This window comes from Paramormyrops kingsleyae, chromosome 10 (genome assembly GCF_048594095.1).
Source record: "Paramormyrops kingsleyae isolate MSU_618 chromosome 10, PKINGS_0.4, whole genome shotgun sequence".
Classification (NCBI taxonomy): domain Eukaryota; kingdom Metazoa; phylum Chordata; class Actinopteri; order Osteoglossiformes; family Mormyridae; genus Paramormyrops; species Paramormyrops kingsleyae.
The window spans coordinates 4,702,413-4,722,667 of record NC_132806.1 but is presented as its reverse complement, the minus strand read 5'-3'; the positions used below and the strand labels follow the sequence as shown (position 1 = coordinate 4,722,667).

Genomic DNA, 20,255 nt, shown 5'->3' with positions numbered 1-20,255 from the left:
AAGAAAAAAAATACGTAATTATGAGAGTGCCCTTTATTTCACTTGAGCCCCTGCCCCTCAAAATGTCTGTGCACGTCCCTGTTAACAGTTATGGGGAAAACAAAACGTGACCACGAGGGATCAAAACAGGAGAACAGGGAACAAGCAGGGGAAAGGCTCAGGGTCGGACCGAGATCCGGGAAGATGAGCACAGTGACAGACACAGTGACAGACATATACAACGACTAACGAGGGGACAACGAGCAACAGGAGTGGCTCATTTGGGCCACACTGGGGAGGGGACAGGAGGGCCAGGCAGACTAATAAATGTTATTGATATGCAACTTACTGCAACATGTGTTGTATATCTCAGTATATTTTGCAAAATACTAAAGATATGTAAATAAATTAGGTAAGATTTTAATAAGGGATATTGGGTTTCCCACGAGAGTGGTTTTAATGCAAAGATTTTTATCTAGTATTAGACAATTCTATTCTGTTATAAGCACATCAGTCTTTGTTAAAAATATTTTTTGTCGTCCTTCTGAGAGCATAAAGCCGGGCAGCGTACCTGCGCAGTGTGTACAGGTCATTTTACATCTTATACAAATGAGGGCAACGTTCAGAATTGTCAGCATCGGGATCCGACGAACCAGAAATCAGGTGAGTTGCAGCCAGGAGTTCAGGTAACGGGGTTTATTTAGGGAGGGACGGACAGGCACGGACATCCAACGTGACACTACAATGACAAGTCTGGGGAAGACTGACTCAGACGAGGACTAAATACAAAAGACAAGCTAGACTTAATAGGACACAGGCGATCACAATCAGGGCTGAACACGAGGTAACGAGGTGGGCGTGGCACACATTGGGAGTGGACGGAGCGGGGCGTGACAAGAATAATGCTGCAAGATAAAACTATCAGCAAGCCAGAGTGAAGAGGATCCAGCAGCTTTTGATAGCCTATAACAAAGAAATAGATTTCAGCATAATCATATAGAGACACATTTCCCATTTGCTTACGTTACATTCGTTAAAGATAAAATCTAAAAGAAATTACAGCAGTTGTTTTGTAAGTAGTCCATTTTTAACATGAACTTTTGGTATTTTGCATTTTAACTATTTGTATTAAGTAATATTTTCAATACTTATTAAACATTTGTGTAATTCAATTTATGCACTTAAATTACAAAAATCATTACATTAAAATAAGAAATAATTGTCTTAATAGCAAAATAAGTAAAATAAAAATTTGTACAGAAGCAGATACTCTCCCCACTCTAGGTCTTACCAACCATATCCAGCTGTGTGCCGTTCCCAAACAGCATCTCCCCACACATGGCCACAGTGCAGTAGTAAGTCCCAGCATCAGAGAGGCTGAGGTGCCTCTTGGGGAGGCTGTAGACACAGCTCCGTGTAGGAGATCCAGCCTCAGGACTCTTCTCACACTCATCACTCCTGTTTCCGTGGCTGTAAATGACTCCTGGAAGGGATTCTCCTGATCCATGTCTGAACCAGTAAACACTGTGTTCTCCTGCACAGCTCCCAGCCTCTACTGTACACTGCAGGCTCACAGAGTCTCCTGGCTGCACTGTGTCAGACACAGGCTGCTGTACCACAGTCCTGCTGTTGGAGTCTTTACCTGAAAAGCAAAATGTGCATGACAGCCATTTGAGAGAAAAAATGGAAAATACAGATCCTCAAAGATTATTTTTATTGATTTTGGAGAGGTTTGGCACCCAAAGTGGTGTTCCTGTAGTCATCCAAAAAATCACCAATTTCTTGGAGAAAAAAATTAATTCTTGTCTTTTTATTGTATTACCCTTTATTAGTGTATATTCTTATCAGGATTGTGCAATATTCAGAAATTATGAACTGTGCCTCATTCCATTCATGACTTGGAAGAAGAATAATTTAATCCTTTTCACTTCAAAAAAATTGTTTGTGAAGTGTACATTATATTTGCATAATTTTCATGATTCTATCAATTTCCATTTGATATAAGTTGCCCCTTTTTCACAGGAAGGTATTTATTGTTGTATTATGTATTTGTATTAAGGTATTTATTGTTGTATTATGGTTTGTCCATAACGAACACCATGTTCGAGCATAAGGGTGTCCATAAGTGGACATGGTACGAACATGCCCGGGGCTACAGGTCGATGATCGATTTTATAATCGTATCATCTGATCTGCGGCCCTCTGTCTTGGACACTCGGGTAAAGAGAGGGGCAGAGCTGTCAACTGATCACCACCTGGTGATGAGTTGGCTCAGGTGGCGGGGGAGGAAGCCAGTCAGACCTGGTAGGCCCAAGCGTATAGTGAGGGTCTGCTGGGAACGTCTGGCAGAGGCTCCTGTTCGCTGGAGCTTTAACTCGTGCCTCCGGCAGAATTCGGACTGCATGCCGGGGGAGGTAGGGGACATTGAGTCCGAATGGACACTGTTCCGGACCTCCATTGTGGAAGCGGCCGTACGGAGCTGTGGCTGCAGGGTGGTCGGTGCCTGTCGTGGCGGTAACCCCCGTACCCGATGGTGGACACCAGAGGTGAGGGGGGCCGTGAAGCTGAAGAAGGAGGCTTACCGGGAATTATTAGCCCGGGGGTCTCCGGACGCAGCTGACGGGTACCGGCGGGCCAGGCGGAACGCGGCTCGGGCGGTCGCAGAAGCAAAAACCCGGGCGTGGGAGGAGTTCGGTGAGGCCATGGAAAGTGACTTTCGGTCGGCCTCAAAAAGGTTCTGGCAAACCATACGGAGTATCAGGAGGGGGAAGCAGCTCCTGGTTCCTACTATTTATAGTGGGGGGGGGGGGCTGTTGACCTCACCTGGGGACATCATCCGGAGGTGGAAGGAATACTTTGAGGACCTCCTCAACCCTGCCTCCGATACATCTACGCATACTGCCTTTGAGACATCTGAGGGCGCAGAGCCCGAGGGTGCTGGGGGGGGCTTGCCCATCACTGAGGCTGAGGTGGCCGCGGCGGTTAAACAACTCCGTGGTGGCCGGGCCCCGGGGGTGGACGAGATCCGCCCGGAGTACCTGAAGGCTCTAGATGTTGTGGGGCTGTCGTGGCTGACACGCCTTCTCAACAGTGCGTGGAGGTCAGGGACAGTGCCGCTGGATTGGCAGACTGGGGTGGTGGTCCCCTTATTTAAGAAAGGGGACCGGAGGGTGTGTTCCAACTACAGGGGGATCACACTTCTCAGCCTCCCTGGGAAGGTCTATTCCAGGGTACTGGAGAGGAGGGTGAGATCGATAGTCGAATCTCGGATTCAGGAGGAACAATGCGGTTTTCGTCCTGGTCGTGGAACACTGGACCAGCTTTATACCCTTGCAGGGGTACTGGAGGGGGCCTGGGAGTTTGCCTATCCAGTCTACATGTGTTTTGTAGATTTGGAAAAGGCTTACGACCGGGTTCCCCGAGGTGCTCTGTGGGGGGTGCTTCGAGAGTATGGGGTCCGGGGTCCACTGTTGTGGGCGATCCGGTCCCTGTACGAACGGAGCAGAAGCTTGGTCCGCATTGCCGGAAATAAGTCGGACGTGTTCCAGGTGCGTGTTGGGCTCCGCCAGGGCTGCCCTTTGTCATCGGTCCTGTTTATCATATTTATGGACAGGATTTCTAGGCGCAGCCAAGGCGTTGAGGGTGTCCAGTTTGGTGACCTCAGGATTGCCTCGCTGCTTTTTGCAGACGATGTCGTCCTGTTGGCTTCATCTGCTGGGGATCTCCAGCAGGCACTGGGGCGGTTCGCAGCCGAGTGCGAAGCGGCAGGGATGAGGATTAGCACCTCCAAGTCCGAGACCATGGTTCTCAGCCGGAAACGGGTGGTTTGCCCTCTTCGGGTTGGGGAAGACGTACTGCCTCAAGTGGAGGAGTTTAAGTATCTCGGGGTCTTGTTCACGAGTGAGGGTAGGCGGGATCGGGAGTTGGATAGACGGATCGGAGCGGCGTCTGCAGTTCTGCAGGCGCTTAACCGGTCCGTCGTGGCTAAGAAAGAACTGAGCCGAAAAGCCAAACTCTCGATCTATTGGTCCATCTTTGTCCCTACCCTCACCTATGGTCATGAGCTATGGGTAATGACCGAAAGAACGAGATCGCGAATACAAGCGGCCGAAATGAGGTTTCTCCGCAGGGTGTCTGGGCTCTCCCTTAGGGATAGGGTGAGAAGTTCGGATATCCGGGAGGGCCTCGGAGTAGAACCGCTGCTTCTTCACGTCGAAAGGAGCCAGTTGAGGTGGTTTGGACATCTGGTGCGGATGCCTCCTGGGCGGGTACCCAGGGAGGTTTTCCATGCCTGTCCTACAGGGAGGAGGCCCCGAGGCAGGCCCAGGACTCGCTGGAGGGATTATATCTCTTGGCTGGCCTGGGAACGCCTCGGTGTCCCCCCCGAGGAGCTGGTGGGGTTAGCTGGGGAGAGGGAGGCCTGGGTGCCTCTACTGAAGCTGCTACCCCCGCGACCCGAACCCCGGACAAGCGGAAGATGATGGATGGATGGATGGTATTTATTGTTTTTGCGTATTTAGCTGTTGATGTGTGTTAGTATTTTTGAGGATTCTGCTGTAGTACCTGCATGGTTTGACTCAAGAGCCAAATATATTGACTGTTTGCTGATTAATAGTTTGTCTCTTTTTTAACACTAAATAAGAAGTATACATAGCAAAAGGAATTTAAAAGGAATTACTTGGTTTCATGTAGTTGCTCCTATTTATTTTCTTATGCGTAGAAAAGTACGTTATTCTGTTCAACCACAGCACTACGGCAAAAAGCAAAATGTCATGGCAAATGCAATTATGCTTTATTCCAATAAACATGTCTAATATTTCATTAATATTTTATTTAGTCAGCATAAAATTTGCAAAGTATTTACTGTTTAATTTGCAATATTCTGTCCTGAAATCTTTTCCTGCTACACTGAAGACTCTCTCAGCATGTGCAGAGGAAGCTGCAGCCAAAGGGTTGGCATCCTCTGATAAACATGGTTGGCTCAGGTAACACTGACATTATGTGAAGCTTTCATGACAGGAATAGGGACTAGTTTGACTTTTGATGCAGTAAAAGAGTTTGGGATATTTCTTAGGTTAGAAACTGCAGTCACTGCAGCCAACACTAACTTTTGAGGAGAGACACTCAGCTTTTCCTATGAGCATATTTATGGCGGGAACAGCTTCTCTCCCCGGGCCGTTACCACACTGAGCCAGACACTGACATAACCCCAGGATCCCGCTGTTTCATCAGTACAGTTACTGTGCAGTGTTTTCATAAATAAAGGCACATGTCACATTATGCCGCAGTCTTCTCTAGGTTTTGTATATGTATGTATATCATATATTTATGTTTAATAATTATTATATTTAACATTACACTCATAACTAAAATCCACATAAGTAAGATGACACTTGCCTCCTATTAATTTGTATCCTGTATATTTATTTTTACATATTTCAGCTATTTCTGTGCGTAACAATGATAAAAAACATTGTAATTCTAATTGCAAAACTTTAAAAAATATTTTCGTTTATGTTGTTTAGAAAAACATTGATGGACCAAAGCACACAATCCACATCAACTATCTTTCTTAATTTTATATTGGCACACAGCTCACCTGTCAGAAATGTTTGTCAGGGGACAATCTTATTGACACTTTAATATGAAAATAGTTGGAGTCTCATTTACCTGTGATTATGACAAAGGTTCCGTTTCCAAATGCAATTTCATTATAGGATACAGCAACACAGTAATACACTGCAGAATCTGACGGCTCCACGTTGGAAATAGTGAGGTTAAAACTCTCCTCTGCAATCTGTAAGGAGTAACGTTCTATGTTTTTATATTCCTTGTAAAATTCAGCAGATGAGTAGCGAAGTGCTTTCGCCATGAGCTGGGGCTTCTGACCAACAGCTTGCTTAAACCAAACAGCAAAAGAAACATATTCTGGACAGAAGCATGTCAGGGTCACACTGTCTCCAAGCTGAACCCTCATCAAGAGACTGGGCTGAACAACATCCACAGCCAGTGCAGTGTCTGGAAAAACAGAGAAACACAAATGAATAAACAAACAAATAAGACAAATATCATAATAGTAATCAGAATAACTATTATGTATGATGAAGAATAAATGGCCAAATGCTTATTACACTAATTACATTATACAGGATATATGAAAATATTAAAATCCCCCAAAATTACTATTTAATATTTTAGGACCCTACTAATGAAAATGAGAAGACCAAAGAGTCTAAACATCTTTGTGGTTCCACTTGTTTAGAATAAACTGCTCTACTGCTAAGTGAGAGGTCATGGTTGTGGTTGGGATGAAAGGGCAGGAAACAGAGAGGTACAAGATACATATCAGGCTGATCTGATTGGCTGTTCACACAGGAATTTAAGTAATAGCGAAAAGTAATTATAACCTGCACTTACATGATATTTATTAATTTACTCCTTTACAGCCAGTTAAAATGATAACAATTACATACCAAATTAGATAAATAGAATAATTAGATAAATAGGAACAGATTCTGAGCAATATAGTTATTTGTATAGAGTGCTGAGACACTGTGAGAGCATTTGCTAATCATCTCCCTCAGACAAGCTCAGCACAGTCTCAGTCTCTTGTTATCAATCTGAGACCAGTGTTTCTCAAACCAGTCCTAGTGCATATATCAATTTCAACAGTACAAAGTTACATATTACTGTATGTACTGTAAGTTATTGACAGACCATGTCATTGCGATACAGAAAATAAAAGACAAGACTGGTTTACAGCACTGCATAGCATAAAGGGAAAACATTTAAAAACTAGAAATGCAAATTGAGGAAACAGCACTAAAGCAGAACTATACATTAGGTGCTGTATAGAGAATTACAGTGCAGTCTTTTTACACGTACTGACGTTCCCATCCATCAGGCCACAGAATTTCATCCACATCACAATGGATATCTCCTCTTGCAAAGCAGCACAGAAAGAATGTTTTGTAATGTCTTATCTGCCTCTGCAGGCATCTGCTGTGATGTCCTCACATGCTACATCAATGTCAGCCAGCAGGTTAATCTGAGTATGTGGCTGGCGATTGTAAGCCTTCCACCTCCATGCTGAGTAGAGCCCCTCAATCGGGTTGAGGAATGGGGAGTAGGGATCACTCTATTGTCAGAAAGTGTTGTGTCCTGTCAATACATGCTTGACAAATTAAAGTTCATCTCATGAACTATGAGCTATAATATATAACCGGTTGGTCATTGGTTGATTTAACATTTCAAACATTCCCCTCCACTGGTGAAACTCAAGATTCACCAGAACACAGAAAACAGGTAAAGCATATAGAAACTGAACCTCACTAACTCTCAAATGAAGAAGATTGCGCTGGAAAAGTACCCCGGGGACTAAAATAGAAGGAGAAGTAACTAACTAATGGGCAACAGCTGGAAAAAAAAGTGGGAGTAAAAATACAAAACACTGGCAAACTATTGATGAGGACTGAACGGGACTTTCTAGACTGGCTGGAATTCCCAGGCGGGCGTGGCTAATGCGATGTGGGGTTTCCCGGGAGGGAGGCGTGACATTGGAGAATTCTCCCTGTAATGCTCACAAAAAGTCTTGGGACGCTTGCAAAGTTATTGGTTTCATATCAAAAGTCCATTGACAAGTAATGCTTAACATATCTGCGCACACATTTTCTTTTTATTAAGTGTCATATTTTGTTTGACTGACTCATTCAGGTGTGTTTTTGCCATTCTGCTATTAATTGGAATTGTAATTACTGGCTCCCAAAGAGATATCGAACACAAGTGTCTGGCATTTTATGTTATAGCAAAGGGCGACTGTTACAGTATAATGAAGGCAAACAAAACGGGTTTTATTACAAAAAACGTAACAGACTAGAAAATAACTGGATCACGGGGGAATCATAAGAAGTGAAGAACACACAGGCAAACAAGAGCAGCAACATTAATGACAGGACAGAGAAGCACGTTTATACAAGGATAACAAGGGAGCAAATGAGAGGCAGCTGGAGTAACACAGGAAGAAGAGGTAAGACAAACACGGAACAGGCGTTGTTCGTTATGCTACTGTACACTAGAAAGGAAACAAGAGGTTCAGGCGGGCAGGGTGTGGCAGGGATCTGTTTCAAAATTTAATCAGTTTTAGTTTGTACAAACCTTTGTAAACATTGCAAAAGATCCATCAACCACTTCCTGAGCTATCGTCATAACAAGAAAAGCATCTGCTGTGGTGGCAGTCTCTGTGGAATACCATGTGCAATACACTTTATGAAGATTTATAAAATAAAATATTAGTTGGCACTTTGGGCGGAGCTCTGTCTATGACGTCATAAGCGGGAGGAGGCGTATCCCGTGTTCTGAGTGGTCAAGGGTTTTGTCCATATATATTATCATACATGCTTATGCCGCGTGTTGCCGATTGAGGGGCAGTATGGTTTGGGGAGATAATGGTTACCGTTAAACTTTAATAGAATAAAAATACATTACATGTATTTATTAATGTGTTATTTTTAGTTACGTTTTAAGGAATAATAAAACATATAGCAGGATGAATGTAAGCTAGCGCATACACGTCGGGCTCTAGTTCCTTCCGCAGTAGACACAAGCGCCTGGCGTATTTTAAAAGAAGAAAGCACCAAAATGTTTAAACAAGAAAAACTTTAGTGTTATTTTTTTTAAAAAAGAAAAGCAGGTGGAATTTAAACAAGTAGAGGCATGCCCGAGCGAAACACTGTCAAAAGAACAAATGTGAAACAAGCAGAAATATTTTAGCCCAAGTTTTAAAAAACGAGAAAAATCCGTAATCAGTTTAACAGTTTTATTTCAATGTAAAATATAAAAAGTATTTCATCAAACGCGAAGATCCATCGATAGGTCGAAGATCTGGGTTCCCACGATGTTGCACAAACAGCGGGGTCAAGGCGGCCATTATTCCGCAATGGAGCAAACCCGACATGTTGCCGGCCTGTTCAAAAGTTGCGTGTCAAATGATTGTCTGTGGGGGGCAGCACTTGGCACTTATGCACTCACACAGACATCCCATTTCAAAATGGCAGTACCGACGGGGTGCCTCTTATTTCAAATAAACCCTTTAACCATAATGTTTTTTAAGTAATGAAGCACTTTTCTGCCCATGTGAATAATAAAGTAAAGCGCCCTAAGCATTTCGACAACAAGAATCAAGGAATAACGCGGGTAATCCTTGTTAAAATGAGCGTACGGCATTAACCCATAAAGCGGGGTGGCTATTTACATATGCCCCAGCATGCCGCACTGTCGTACTGAAAATGGCGCAGTCTACTAATGTTTTAAACTAGAAATAATTCTCTTTAACATGAATGTGCTGTTTTAATACAATGTTTAATACAATGTATGTGAACAGCCTAGACAATAAATTTTAGGGCTGAATTGATGTGTTTTGACATAAGGTGGCATCGAAGAGCCAAGTGCTGTCTGGCCTATTTGCATATGTCCCAGCATGCCGCACTGTCGTACTGAAAATAGTCACTGTCTACTAACATTGTAAACTAGAAATAATTATCTTTAACATAAATGTACTGTTTTAATATACTGTTTGATATAATGTATGTGAGCTACCTAGACAATAAGTCTTAGGGTTGAATTCATGTGTTACGATCGCGTAAGCGCCCGGAGCGTAGACAAATAGGTAGGAAGACAGGGATCAGGAACACAGGGTTTAATCTGAGCACTAAGCACGCTACAACACAACATCAATGACCGGACTGGGGATACTAACACAGACGTGGACTAAATACACAAGACAAGTCAAAATCAAATAAGAAACAGGTGATAACAATTAGGAAATAACATGAGGTAACGAGGTGGGCATGGCACACACGAGGGTCGTACAGAGCAGGGCGTGACAGAACCCCCCCCCCCCAAAGGCGCGTACACCGGGCGCGCCCCAGGGGAGGCGACGGACGAGACGAGGGACACGGGACCTGGAGAGACAAAAGCAAAAAAAACTCAACGGGGCACAGGGAACAAGACAGACACGCAGAACAGACACAGGGACAGCAACTCAGACAACCACCGACAAACCACGGGGAAAGCCAACAAGCACAGGGGCAACAACACAAGAGACACAGGGGGAACACCAACGGGAGGAACAAAGGGGCCAGGGGCAAACGAAGGAGAAACAGGAGGACGAGGAGCAGAAACAGGGGACACAGAGGGACCGAAAGGCACAGAGGGACCAGGGACAAACACAGGAGAGACAGAGGGACGAGGAACAGACAGGGGGGACCAGACAGGCAGGGACGGAGGGTAAAGGGGAGCCCGAAGGAGCCCAGGTGGGCGAAGGGCAACGGCCGGAGGGGCCACAGGCGAGAGGAAGAAGGGAGCAGGAGGGAACCACACAGGGGCCGAGGGAACGGGACGAGGGAGAGACGGAGGGGACACGGAGGGAGCAGGAGGGAACAGTGGCAAAGGCAGGCAGGAGGGGGAAGCCGCGGCAGGCGATGGTGCAGCCGGAGCCGGCGAAGGCGCCGTCCGACGCCTCGCCGAAGCAGGGGGGCCTGGAGGCGACCGACATGGAGCCGGAGGCGACGCCGAGGACCGGCACCGAGGCACCGGGGGGGGGACCCGGAGGGGACCGCCGACCATAGCCGGAGGACCCGCAGGCAGCCACCGAGCCACAGCCAGGGGCCGAACGGGCGAGCCAGGGGGCAGGGCGGGCGGGACCCGGCCCCGGTGTCCCCGCCCTTTCCGGGAGACTGAGAGGTGGGGACCCGGCCGGGGTCTGTCACACTGGGGTGACGGTGGAGGAGTCCCAGGGGAAGTCACGGGGGCAGTCACAGGGGAAGCCAAGGCAATCCCCGAGGGGTCCCACTCAAGCTCCCCCTCCGACTCCACTATGGAGGGAGGAGCGTCAGAGCAGCAGTCAGGGACCTCCTCGGGGACAGCAGCCTCAGGAGCCGCGGGGAGTTCAGGAGCCACGGGGAGCTCAGGAGCCTGCACAGGGGTTAGTGCGGGGGGGACAGGAGTCACGGCCTCAGGTGAGGTAGCCTGTGAGGCCGCGGGCGAGCCAGGCTGGACAGGCAGGACGGGCGAGCCGGGCTGAGCGGCGGCATCAGGCTGGGCTGCGGGCAGAGCAGCGGCATCAGGTAGGTCCGCGGGCGTGCGGCCAGCAGGGGGCGCCGCAGCGGGCACCTCGGGTGTTGCCGACACGTGGCCAGCAGGGGGTGCCACAGCGGGCACCTCGGGCACCGCCGACACGTGGCCAGCAGGGGGCGCCACAGGGGGTTGAGCTGGGAGCTCAGGCACTGGAGTCACGGGGAGATCTGGGCCCATATCCCTAAAGAATCTTTGTGCAAAAAGTGGCTCCTAGCGGCCAAATTCTAAGAAAATTCTCAGAGTCATGACGTTTTCTTAGAATTTCCCCTAAAAGTGACACGACAATCCCAGTTAATATGAAAGCTATTCCTCAAGATTCCTAGCGCTTAAAAGGGCTCCTAAGGCGAGATCTGCTAAGAGCAGGGAAGAGGACTTTTAGTGGCTTAGGAGTTCCCCTAAGCAGCTGCACAAAATGGCCAACAGAAGAGGCAGGAGAGATGTCCTGCAAACACTGGATGACAGGGAATTATTGAGACGCTACAGATTGGATCGTGCAGGAATCATGTTTGTGGTGGATCTCCTTAGAGATGCAATTACTTCACCAACTCGACGCCACAACGCTATTACACCGGAGATGAAAGTAATCACAACCCTGAGGTATTTGGCAACCGGGAAAATGCAACAATGCAGCAGTGATGACTTGGGTCTGTCCCAATCCTCCGTCAGCAGAGTCATCACCCAAACACTGACAGCTTTGTCACAACCTAATATTGTGACACAATTTGTTTCATTCCCGCTGGATGCCCGCACTTTACACACACATAAAAGGGCATTTATGGACATTGCAGGATTCCCTGGCGTTGTGGGTGTAATTGATGGAACACATGTGAGAATAATTGCGCCATCAGAGGACGAGGCTGTCTTTGTTAACAGGAGGAATTTCCACAGCATCAATGTGCAGATAGTGTTCAATGCGGCCTGTAAGATTTTGGACATTGTGGCTAAATGGCCAGGCTCCACACATGATGCGAGAATGCTCTCCGAGAGTGGCATCAGACAGCTTTTTGAGAGACGCTATGTGCCAGCTAATTGCCACTTGTTAGGGGACAGTGGCTACCCATGCAAACCATGGCTCCTTACACCTTACCTCCAGCCACGCCAAGGGCCCCAACTAAACTATAACAGGTAAGCCAAACAATACAAAAATCATGGAAATTAAATGCAAGCAATATGTTAGAGCATCCAAGTAGTGCAATATTTCCATTAAATAATTAAAGGTCTCTGTATTCTATTGTAGGGCCCACAAGACAGCAAGAGCGGTGGTGGAGCGTGGCATAGGCCAGCTTAAGAGGCGCTTTCATGTTCTCCACGGAGAGGTGCGGCTGAGGCCTGAAAAAGTCAGCAAAGTCATCATAGCCTGTGCAATATTACACAATATTTGCAAGGTTAGACAGATTGCAGAACCTCTGGAGGATGGCGATGAGGATGAGGATGAAGACAATGATGAGGATGGTGGTGAAGAAGATATTTACATTCCACAGGGGAACCTAGCCCAGAGTGGACTGCCTTACAGGGCAAACTTCACAAATTTACATTTCAGGCAAGCTGTAGCCCCATGTCTTTTGAGAACTTGTGATGGTATTAAGAACTACCACAGTTTTACTGCACATCACCTGCAATTGTTAAAGGCAAGACACAGAACACAATCTGTAAATGGTTTATTTTTTAGGTGTTCAATTTTAAGGCGGTAGTACTCCTCCTGAAGGGAAAGGACTTTTTTTTGTTGTTCAAACACATCAATTGTGAGTTGCAATCTTCTCTCCTGCAGGGATGCTGACGGAGCAGGTGCTGCGGATGGGAATGGTGTTTGATCCGCCGGGCTATCCTGAGTAGCAGCTGCAGATGGTTCAGGCGGCAATCTTATCGGCAAACTTGATGGGCCCGGTTCTTGTGATGGCTCCATGCTACAGAAATACATAGGCCTAGTTTAATTATTGTTTTGATTAAATTAATTTAATACAATGAGCATGGATAACACATGAAATGGCTTCTGCAATGAATAAACACTGTAGATATGAATAACCCTGTGTCCTACCTTTGCTGCACTTCAAGGGCCTGCATCATTGATGTGTCAATGCCTGTTGGCAGCCCGGTGACACTGACCTCAGAGTGTCCCAGGACTTGAAAGACAGTGTCGGCCACCTGGGACAGCCGCTTTGCAGGTGGTCCACCCCCTAGAAAGAAACAGTCAATGAACACAGTACTTAGGCATGTAAATTAACTTTGCCAGCAGGAGCAAGTTGCCAGATTATGTGGTAGGCTATACTATTTTGCTCACCTGTGAGTGAGGATTCCCGCTTGTGTGCTGCAATCTCATCTTTTGCCTTGGACTGCAGCACATACCACCTTTTCTCACAATCGTTGCCTGTCCGCACCACCAGTGGAAACGAGCCATTGATTGTTTGGGATATTGTGTCCCAGGCGCGCCTCTTGCCTTGGCTAGTGACAGTTGGGCCAAATTTTCCTCGTAACATACCTTTATGTTCGTTCACCAACTGGGCCAGCAACAAACCTTGCTCCTCAGTCCAGTTCGGCTTGCGAGTCCTTTTTTTCTCCATTTTCTGTGTTTGTAGGATATTTGTTAACAAGCCTTTATGAATAGACCAGCCAGCAATCATAGACATTGATAAAAGCTGAGCCGTGTTACCCTCGTTAAGACCACACTGGACTTGTAACGTTGTAATTTCTACTTCATTAAGGACAGCCCCTTGAGATAGGCCATCTTGTTTTCAATGGGGTCCATATGGGAGTGAAAGTACAAAAGGGACGAGGAACAGACAGTACAGCTAAGATATTAATATGAGCAAATAAGACACTAATCATTATTTGAACAGGGTGTAATGAGCTTAAGTTTTCACATATTTTAGATTCTAATGTTAGGCTATAACCCCTACAGCTTACTATTCATTTTCCAGATATTTTCTTGAATGTGAAATATTATTTACAATTACAGTCTGCATAAGATTAGAGTGTATAATTCTGTTATTGATTTGAGGGTACATCCTTTGCTCATTATCACCAAAAGCTCATTTCCATCAAACTTGTAGGATCAACCAATCACGGCTTTTGAAATGATGACTCATACCTAGCAACGGGGTCAACCACATCTCCTCACTAAGATAGGATTTTCCATCCATTCCTTGCTCAGAGTTCACTGAAAATGTTCTGGAATCACTTCTAAGCTAAAACTCCTGGCAAGGAATTTTTAGGTTAAGTTAGGAGCTCTCTGAGAGGATTCTCAGAATCTTTAGGGATACGGGCCCTGGAGTCACGGGGAGCACTGTAGTCACGGGGAGCACTGGAGTCTGGCCAGGCGGCGCAGGAATGGCCTCGGGTGGCGGGCCAGGAGGAGGTAGAGCAGCAGGAGCAGGGTCCGCAGGCACCGTAGCAGCAGCAGCAGCAGGGGACGGAGCTAGGAGCTCAGGCACTGGAGTCATGGGGAACACTGGAGTCACGGGGAACACTGGAGTCACGGGGAGCTGAGGCGGCCGCACAGGGGACTGGGCAGGGGGCACCCACTCCAGGCCAGCAGGGGGTAGTGCAGCTGGAGCAGGAGGCACAGGAACCTCAGGGGGCGCTGCCGGCACCACAGAAACCTCGGGGGGCACTGCAGGCGCCGCCGACTCTGGGCCAACAGGGGGCGCTGCAGGCGGGTCAGGCAGGACCGGAACGGGCGCCAGGAGGAACGCCGAGCAAGCTGGTGCTGCCCCTTTAAGGGCTCTAGGGACCCGAGGAATAGCGTCCCTAATGGACCTGGCCCCTTTAAGGGCCAGGCGCATCCCGTGGAAGGGGCAGGCGGCTGGCTCAGGCTTGGGCAGCGAAGCGGCAGTGATGTCACCCGCAAACACCACCGGGGGGAGACTCGGACAGAAAGAGAGACGGACCTGACGAAGAGCTCGTCTGCTGCGTCCTCCTGTCTGTTCCCTCGCCTCCTTCTCCTTCTGCGCGCTGGCGCTGCCAATCCAGGCACCTCGGGTGCCGGCTTCGGTCGCCGTTCAGCTTCCAGCCAATACAGGCCGGGGTTGCAGAGTGAATAATTCTCTGGGATCATCCTCGGAACCCCAGGTAGATCTGCCCACAGCCGGTGCACCGGTGAAGTGCCTGGTCCGTTTTTAGGGAGTCCGGTCATTCTGTTACGATCGCGTAAGCGCCCGGAGCGTAGACAAATAGGCAGGAAGCCAGGGATCAGGAACACAGGGTTTAATCTGAGCACTAAGCACGCTACAACACAACATCAATGACCGGACTGGGGATACTAACACAGACGTGGACTAAATACACAAGACAAGTCAAAATCAAATAAGAAACAGGTGATAACAATTAGGAAATAACATGAGGTAACGAGGTGGGCGTGACACACACGAGGATCGTATGGAGCAGGGCGTGACATCATGTGTCTTAACATTAGGTGGTGTCGATGATCCAAGCGTGTCTGGCCTATTTGTATATGTCCCAGCATGCATGAGAGACACTGTGTAAAAACTTTTGCTTCAAGATTTGATATGGAAGTTAACAGACAAAGTTTTGCAGATTTCATAAAACAAGACACCACAAGAAGTGTGTTCGAATCAGCGATGGGACACCTCAAAAGCGAGACAGCAGAAGCAGTGCACTATGGGTAACCGACCCCCTGCATCTCCAGTCTATCAGGAAAAAAAAATATGTTTTTGAACAAACTGCTGGCATTTTTTCTAACGGTGATGACATGGGCACAGTGCCAGCTGGCGAGACAGGGTAAGCATTGGACTCGGGGTAACATTCTCGCAACATGATTAAGGCAGAGTGTACAGGCCTCGTCCCACTGTCTTGGTCGGTCGGTTGGTGTGTGGGTGGTCGCCCGGACAAACACTGTTGTATTTAATTGCTGTAGAAGCTACTGAACGGCAAGCATCAACATACATCAAAAGCATTTTTAAGACTTTGCTAGAATTCTTATTTTAAAATAACTATAAAATGTGTTATAAAGCATTTGACCAATGATAATTAATAAAGAATTCAAGTATATTATCCCACACGCGCGCGGACTATAGCAACAGAAGTGTGTTTTTCTTATAGCCCAGGTCACCAACGGCCAGGAATTTAGGATATTGTTTTTTATTATTTAAAAGAAGGTGGACATTATTATTTAATTACATTTAATAGGAACTAGTAAGCTGCATTTAGAATTATTCGCTAGGCTGATATACCATACTGATAGCCTGTCCGACGACCTACAAGGTAAAACCATATGGCACCAAAGGGGTCAATAGTCTTTAAAATAATAAAATACATTGCAGGTGTTTATTAATGTACTGGTTAGTTGTTTGTTAATGTGTCATTTTAAGCAAATGTGCTATTTTATGTCAGTAAAAACACAGCCAACATGTTTAGACATGTCAGGCAACGAATGGCTGCAAGCCTTCTATTATGTCGTGAGTGATGTTTTCGTGGGGCCATGTGATGAAGCAACATTTCAGCCCTGTAGCCATAGCATTTACGGTACAGTACACGGCAGCAAAATGGGGGCCATTAGTCTTTAAAGGAATAAAATACATTACAGAGGTTTATTAATGTACTGGATTAAATGCGTTTTAAGGATAATAAAACTTTTAGCAGCGTAATTTTAACCGTGCTCTGGGGCTCGTCAATCTTTTCTAGCTAGAGATGAAAGAGGGTATTGCGTTTTTAAATGGTAAAAACAATAGCTGTGTTTTGTTATTTTAAGCAAATGCATTATTTTATGTCAGTAAAATATGGCGTTAAATTAGTGCCAAAACTCGCGCGCGTATGCACTCGCGAGCAGCAAATCCATCCTCTACACCAGGGGTGTCAAACGTACGGCCCGCGGGCCTGAACCGGCCCCCCAAGGGATTCAATCCGGCCCGCAGGATAAATTTGAAAGTGAAAAATTTAAATGAGAAATGAACTAGACTTTTTTAAATAAACTGCTGTTCCTAAATTGTCCGCTAGGGGCGCACTGTTTTAGACATGGAGCAGCTGAAATTAAGATGAAGAAAAAGACAAAACAATGCTCGCCTTTACACCCTTATTAGCCAACATGTCTTTGTCAAAAAGGAGAAAAGTGGATACTGAGTGTAGAGTTTTCCAAGAAAAATGGACAGCTTCCTATTTATTCACAGAGGTGAATGGGAAACCTGTATGCTTGGTGTGTATGCAACACGTGTCGATATTTAAGGACTATAATATTCGGCGCCACTATGAGACTCAGCATGGTGAAAAATACGACAGCCTGCAAGGACAACTGAGACGAGAGCAGATAAATGAGTTGCTGTTGGTTCTGAAGAAACAGCAGTCTGTTTTCACTCGGAGCCGAGAGGTCAGTGATGCAGCAGTAAAATCCAGCTACATAATTGCTAACGAAATAGCATTAGCATCAAAGCCGTATTACGAAGGGGAGTTCATCAAAACATGCATGCTGAAGGCTGCAGAACTCGTATGTCCCGAGAAGCGACAAGCTTTTGCCAACATCAGCCTGACGAGGAATACTATTGCAGAGAGGATTTCGGAACTATCCACAGATTTAGACAGCAAATTGAAACACAAAGTCAAGTCATTTCTTGCATTTTCTGTTGCAATTGATGAGAGCACTGACATTACAGACGTTGCTCAACTGACTATATTTATTCGCGGAGTTGATGATACATTGGCCGTCACAGAGGAGTTCCTTGAGTTGGTGCCTATGATGGACACCACAACAGCAGAGGACATTTTCAGCTCTCTCGTTTGTGCGTTGGACAGAGTCGGAGTAGACTGGTCGCGTGCTGTCAGCTTGGCTACAGATGGCGCGCCATCAATGATCGGGAAAAAAGCAGGCGTTGTGACAAAATTCAGAGAGAAAGTACAAGCCGCAAATGGAGGAGATGCTTTTTGGACATTTCACTGTATTTTACACCAGGAGGCATTGTGTTGCAAGTCATTAAAAATGGATCACGTCATAGAGGTGGTTGTCCGAACTGTTAATTTTATCCAAGCCAGAGGTCTGAATCATCGTCAGTTTGACTGCCTTCTCAGTGACAATAAAATTACCCATGGCCTGCCATACCACACTGAAGTAAGATGGTTAAGCCGAGGCGCTGTGCTGAAGCGTTTCTTTGAGCTACGAGAGGAAATTGGACAGTTTATGGAGACAAAAGGAAAGCCAGTGATGGAATTACAATCTCTGGAATGGCTGCAGGACCTTGCATTTATGGTGGATATTACAGAGCACCTCAATAATTTGAACAAAATGTTGCAAGGCTGTAAAAAGGTTGTCACACAGTATTATGACAGCATACATGCGTTCAAGTTGAAGCTGACTTTGTGGGAGACACAGCTGGCATGTGGTGACCCTGCTCATTTCCCCTGTCTAAGAGATGTAAGTGCGATTGTCGTTTTGGATTGCTGTGGGAGTTTGAGAAACGGTTTCAGGTCTTTGGTGAACTCGAGGCAGAATTTGCAGTTTTTCGCTCACCCTTCACAGTCAAAGCTTCTGATGTGCCCGTCGACATCCAATTAGAAATAATTGATTTGCAATGTGATACAAATTTGAAGAACACATTTGCCTCAGTGGACTTGGACACATTTTATCAGTATCTCCTGCCAGGGTACCCCAAATTAACAGCCCTAGCTGCAAACATTTTGTGCATGTTTGGGACTACCTACCTTTGTGAACAGGTTTTCTCTGTAATGCACATCAATAAATGAAAACTGCGCTCAAGGCTCACACACCAGCACTTAAATGACATTCTGAAACTGGCTGCTACTCAGGACCTGACGCCTGACACTGATGCACTTGTGCGGGCTAAAAGATGCCAAGTTTCAGGAGCAAAAACAAAGTAGTCTAAACTAGACTAATTCTTGTAAAATGCTGCATCAGAAACATTTTGCACTCAAAAAATATAGTTCTGTGAAAATGAATCCTTGCTGTAATAATAGCTAAAAATTGTTCAATTTGTTAGTCACCAGCTTCACTACAAAAGAGTTTGGTCATACATTTTATGTATGCATTTGTTATGTATGTTTCATGTATAAATCTTATATTTACAGGCCGGGTGATTACTTTCTGTCTTATATATTTAAAATGGCCACCATTTTGGTTTGTAAGATGTGGTGAGTCAATTTAAGTTTTGAGAATTATTACACGTGGAAATTGGAGTAAAAATAATTCCTATATCTTGATTAGTTTATTTAATCTTAAAGTGCAATAGGCTACCATATTTTTCAGTTCTAAATACCTGTGACTTAAAGTTTTGTGCCTTTGTACAAACACTGTGATCACTTGTAATGCACACATGTAAATCATAAACTGAAGAAAATTTTCTTGAGAAATCTGAAGTTATTCATAACATGTTTTGTAAAAGGATAGTTCATTAAATTAAAAAATATCCTAATGTAATTATACTTCTTTCCACTAAAACAAAGGGGAAAACATTAATTTTTTGTTATTTATAGCTATGATGTGCTGTGCTATGATTTTGATGGTCCGGCCCACTTGGCATCAAATTAGGTTGTATGCGGCCCCTGAACTAAAATGAGTTTGACACCCCTGCTCTACACGCTGGCGTTTGCACAGCACTCGCTCGCTCGATCGGCGTTACATTAGTGCCAAAAGTCGAACCACGCGCGCGTGTGCGCTCGCGGGCTGAAGACCCATCCTCTCTACGCGCTCGCCTTCGCTGGACCCTAGCTATGCGCTCGCATCTGCACAGCACTCGCTCGCTCGACAGGATGAATTTTGACACTTTGGAGGCGGGATCAGTGGCTAATATCTCCGCTCCTTTGATTGGTTTTTTAAAATATTGACTACGATTGGCTATTTGCTTTGGTAGAAGATGAAGATAACTTGTCACAGGGGATCAGCTACTGAAGACATTAACTGTTTTTGTTAATGTTTAAAGGTATAAAAAACTTTAGCTGTATTTGTTAAATTAGTTAAGGCGAACACCCCACAAGCGCCGCAAAGTCTCGGGTACACGCACAAGCACGCACTCAAGGGTAGCACCGGCGAAACAGTTGTAATTGGCCCAATCCCAAACTATACACTCGACACTCCGCCTTCATTTCGAGTCACACTCCCGCCGAGTCACCCTCACAACACGCCCTATAAACTTAAACTGAAGGAAATTGTCACAAGAAAGATTTGAGACAGACTTGCCCTCGCAGCG

The 20,255-nt window shown here is 45.9% G+C and overlaps 1 protein-coding gene across 1 annotated transcript; it reads right to left on the bottom strand.

The window, feature by feature from the left end:
* Positions 1-1,259: 1,259 nt before the first annotated feature.
* LOC111832774 (uncharacterized) lies at positions 1,260-13,670 on the bottom strand. Its single transcript, XM_072717171.1, has 7 exons — positions 13,391-13,670; positions 13,216-13,286; positions 12,517-12,599; positions 12,357-12,441; positions 6,997-7,117; positions 5,650-5,997; positions 1,260-1,621 (listed from the first exon to the last, which is right to left on the bottom strand). Exons 1-7 carry the CDS (start codon positions 13,668-13,670, stop codon positions 1,260-1,262), a joined length of 1,350 nt encoding a protein of 449 aa, XP_072573272.1.
* Positions 13,671-20,255: the final 6,585 nt, after the last annotated feature.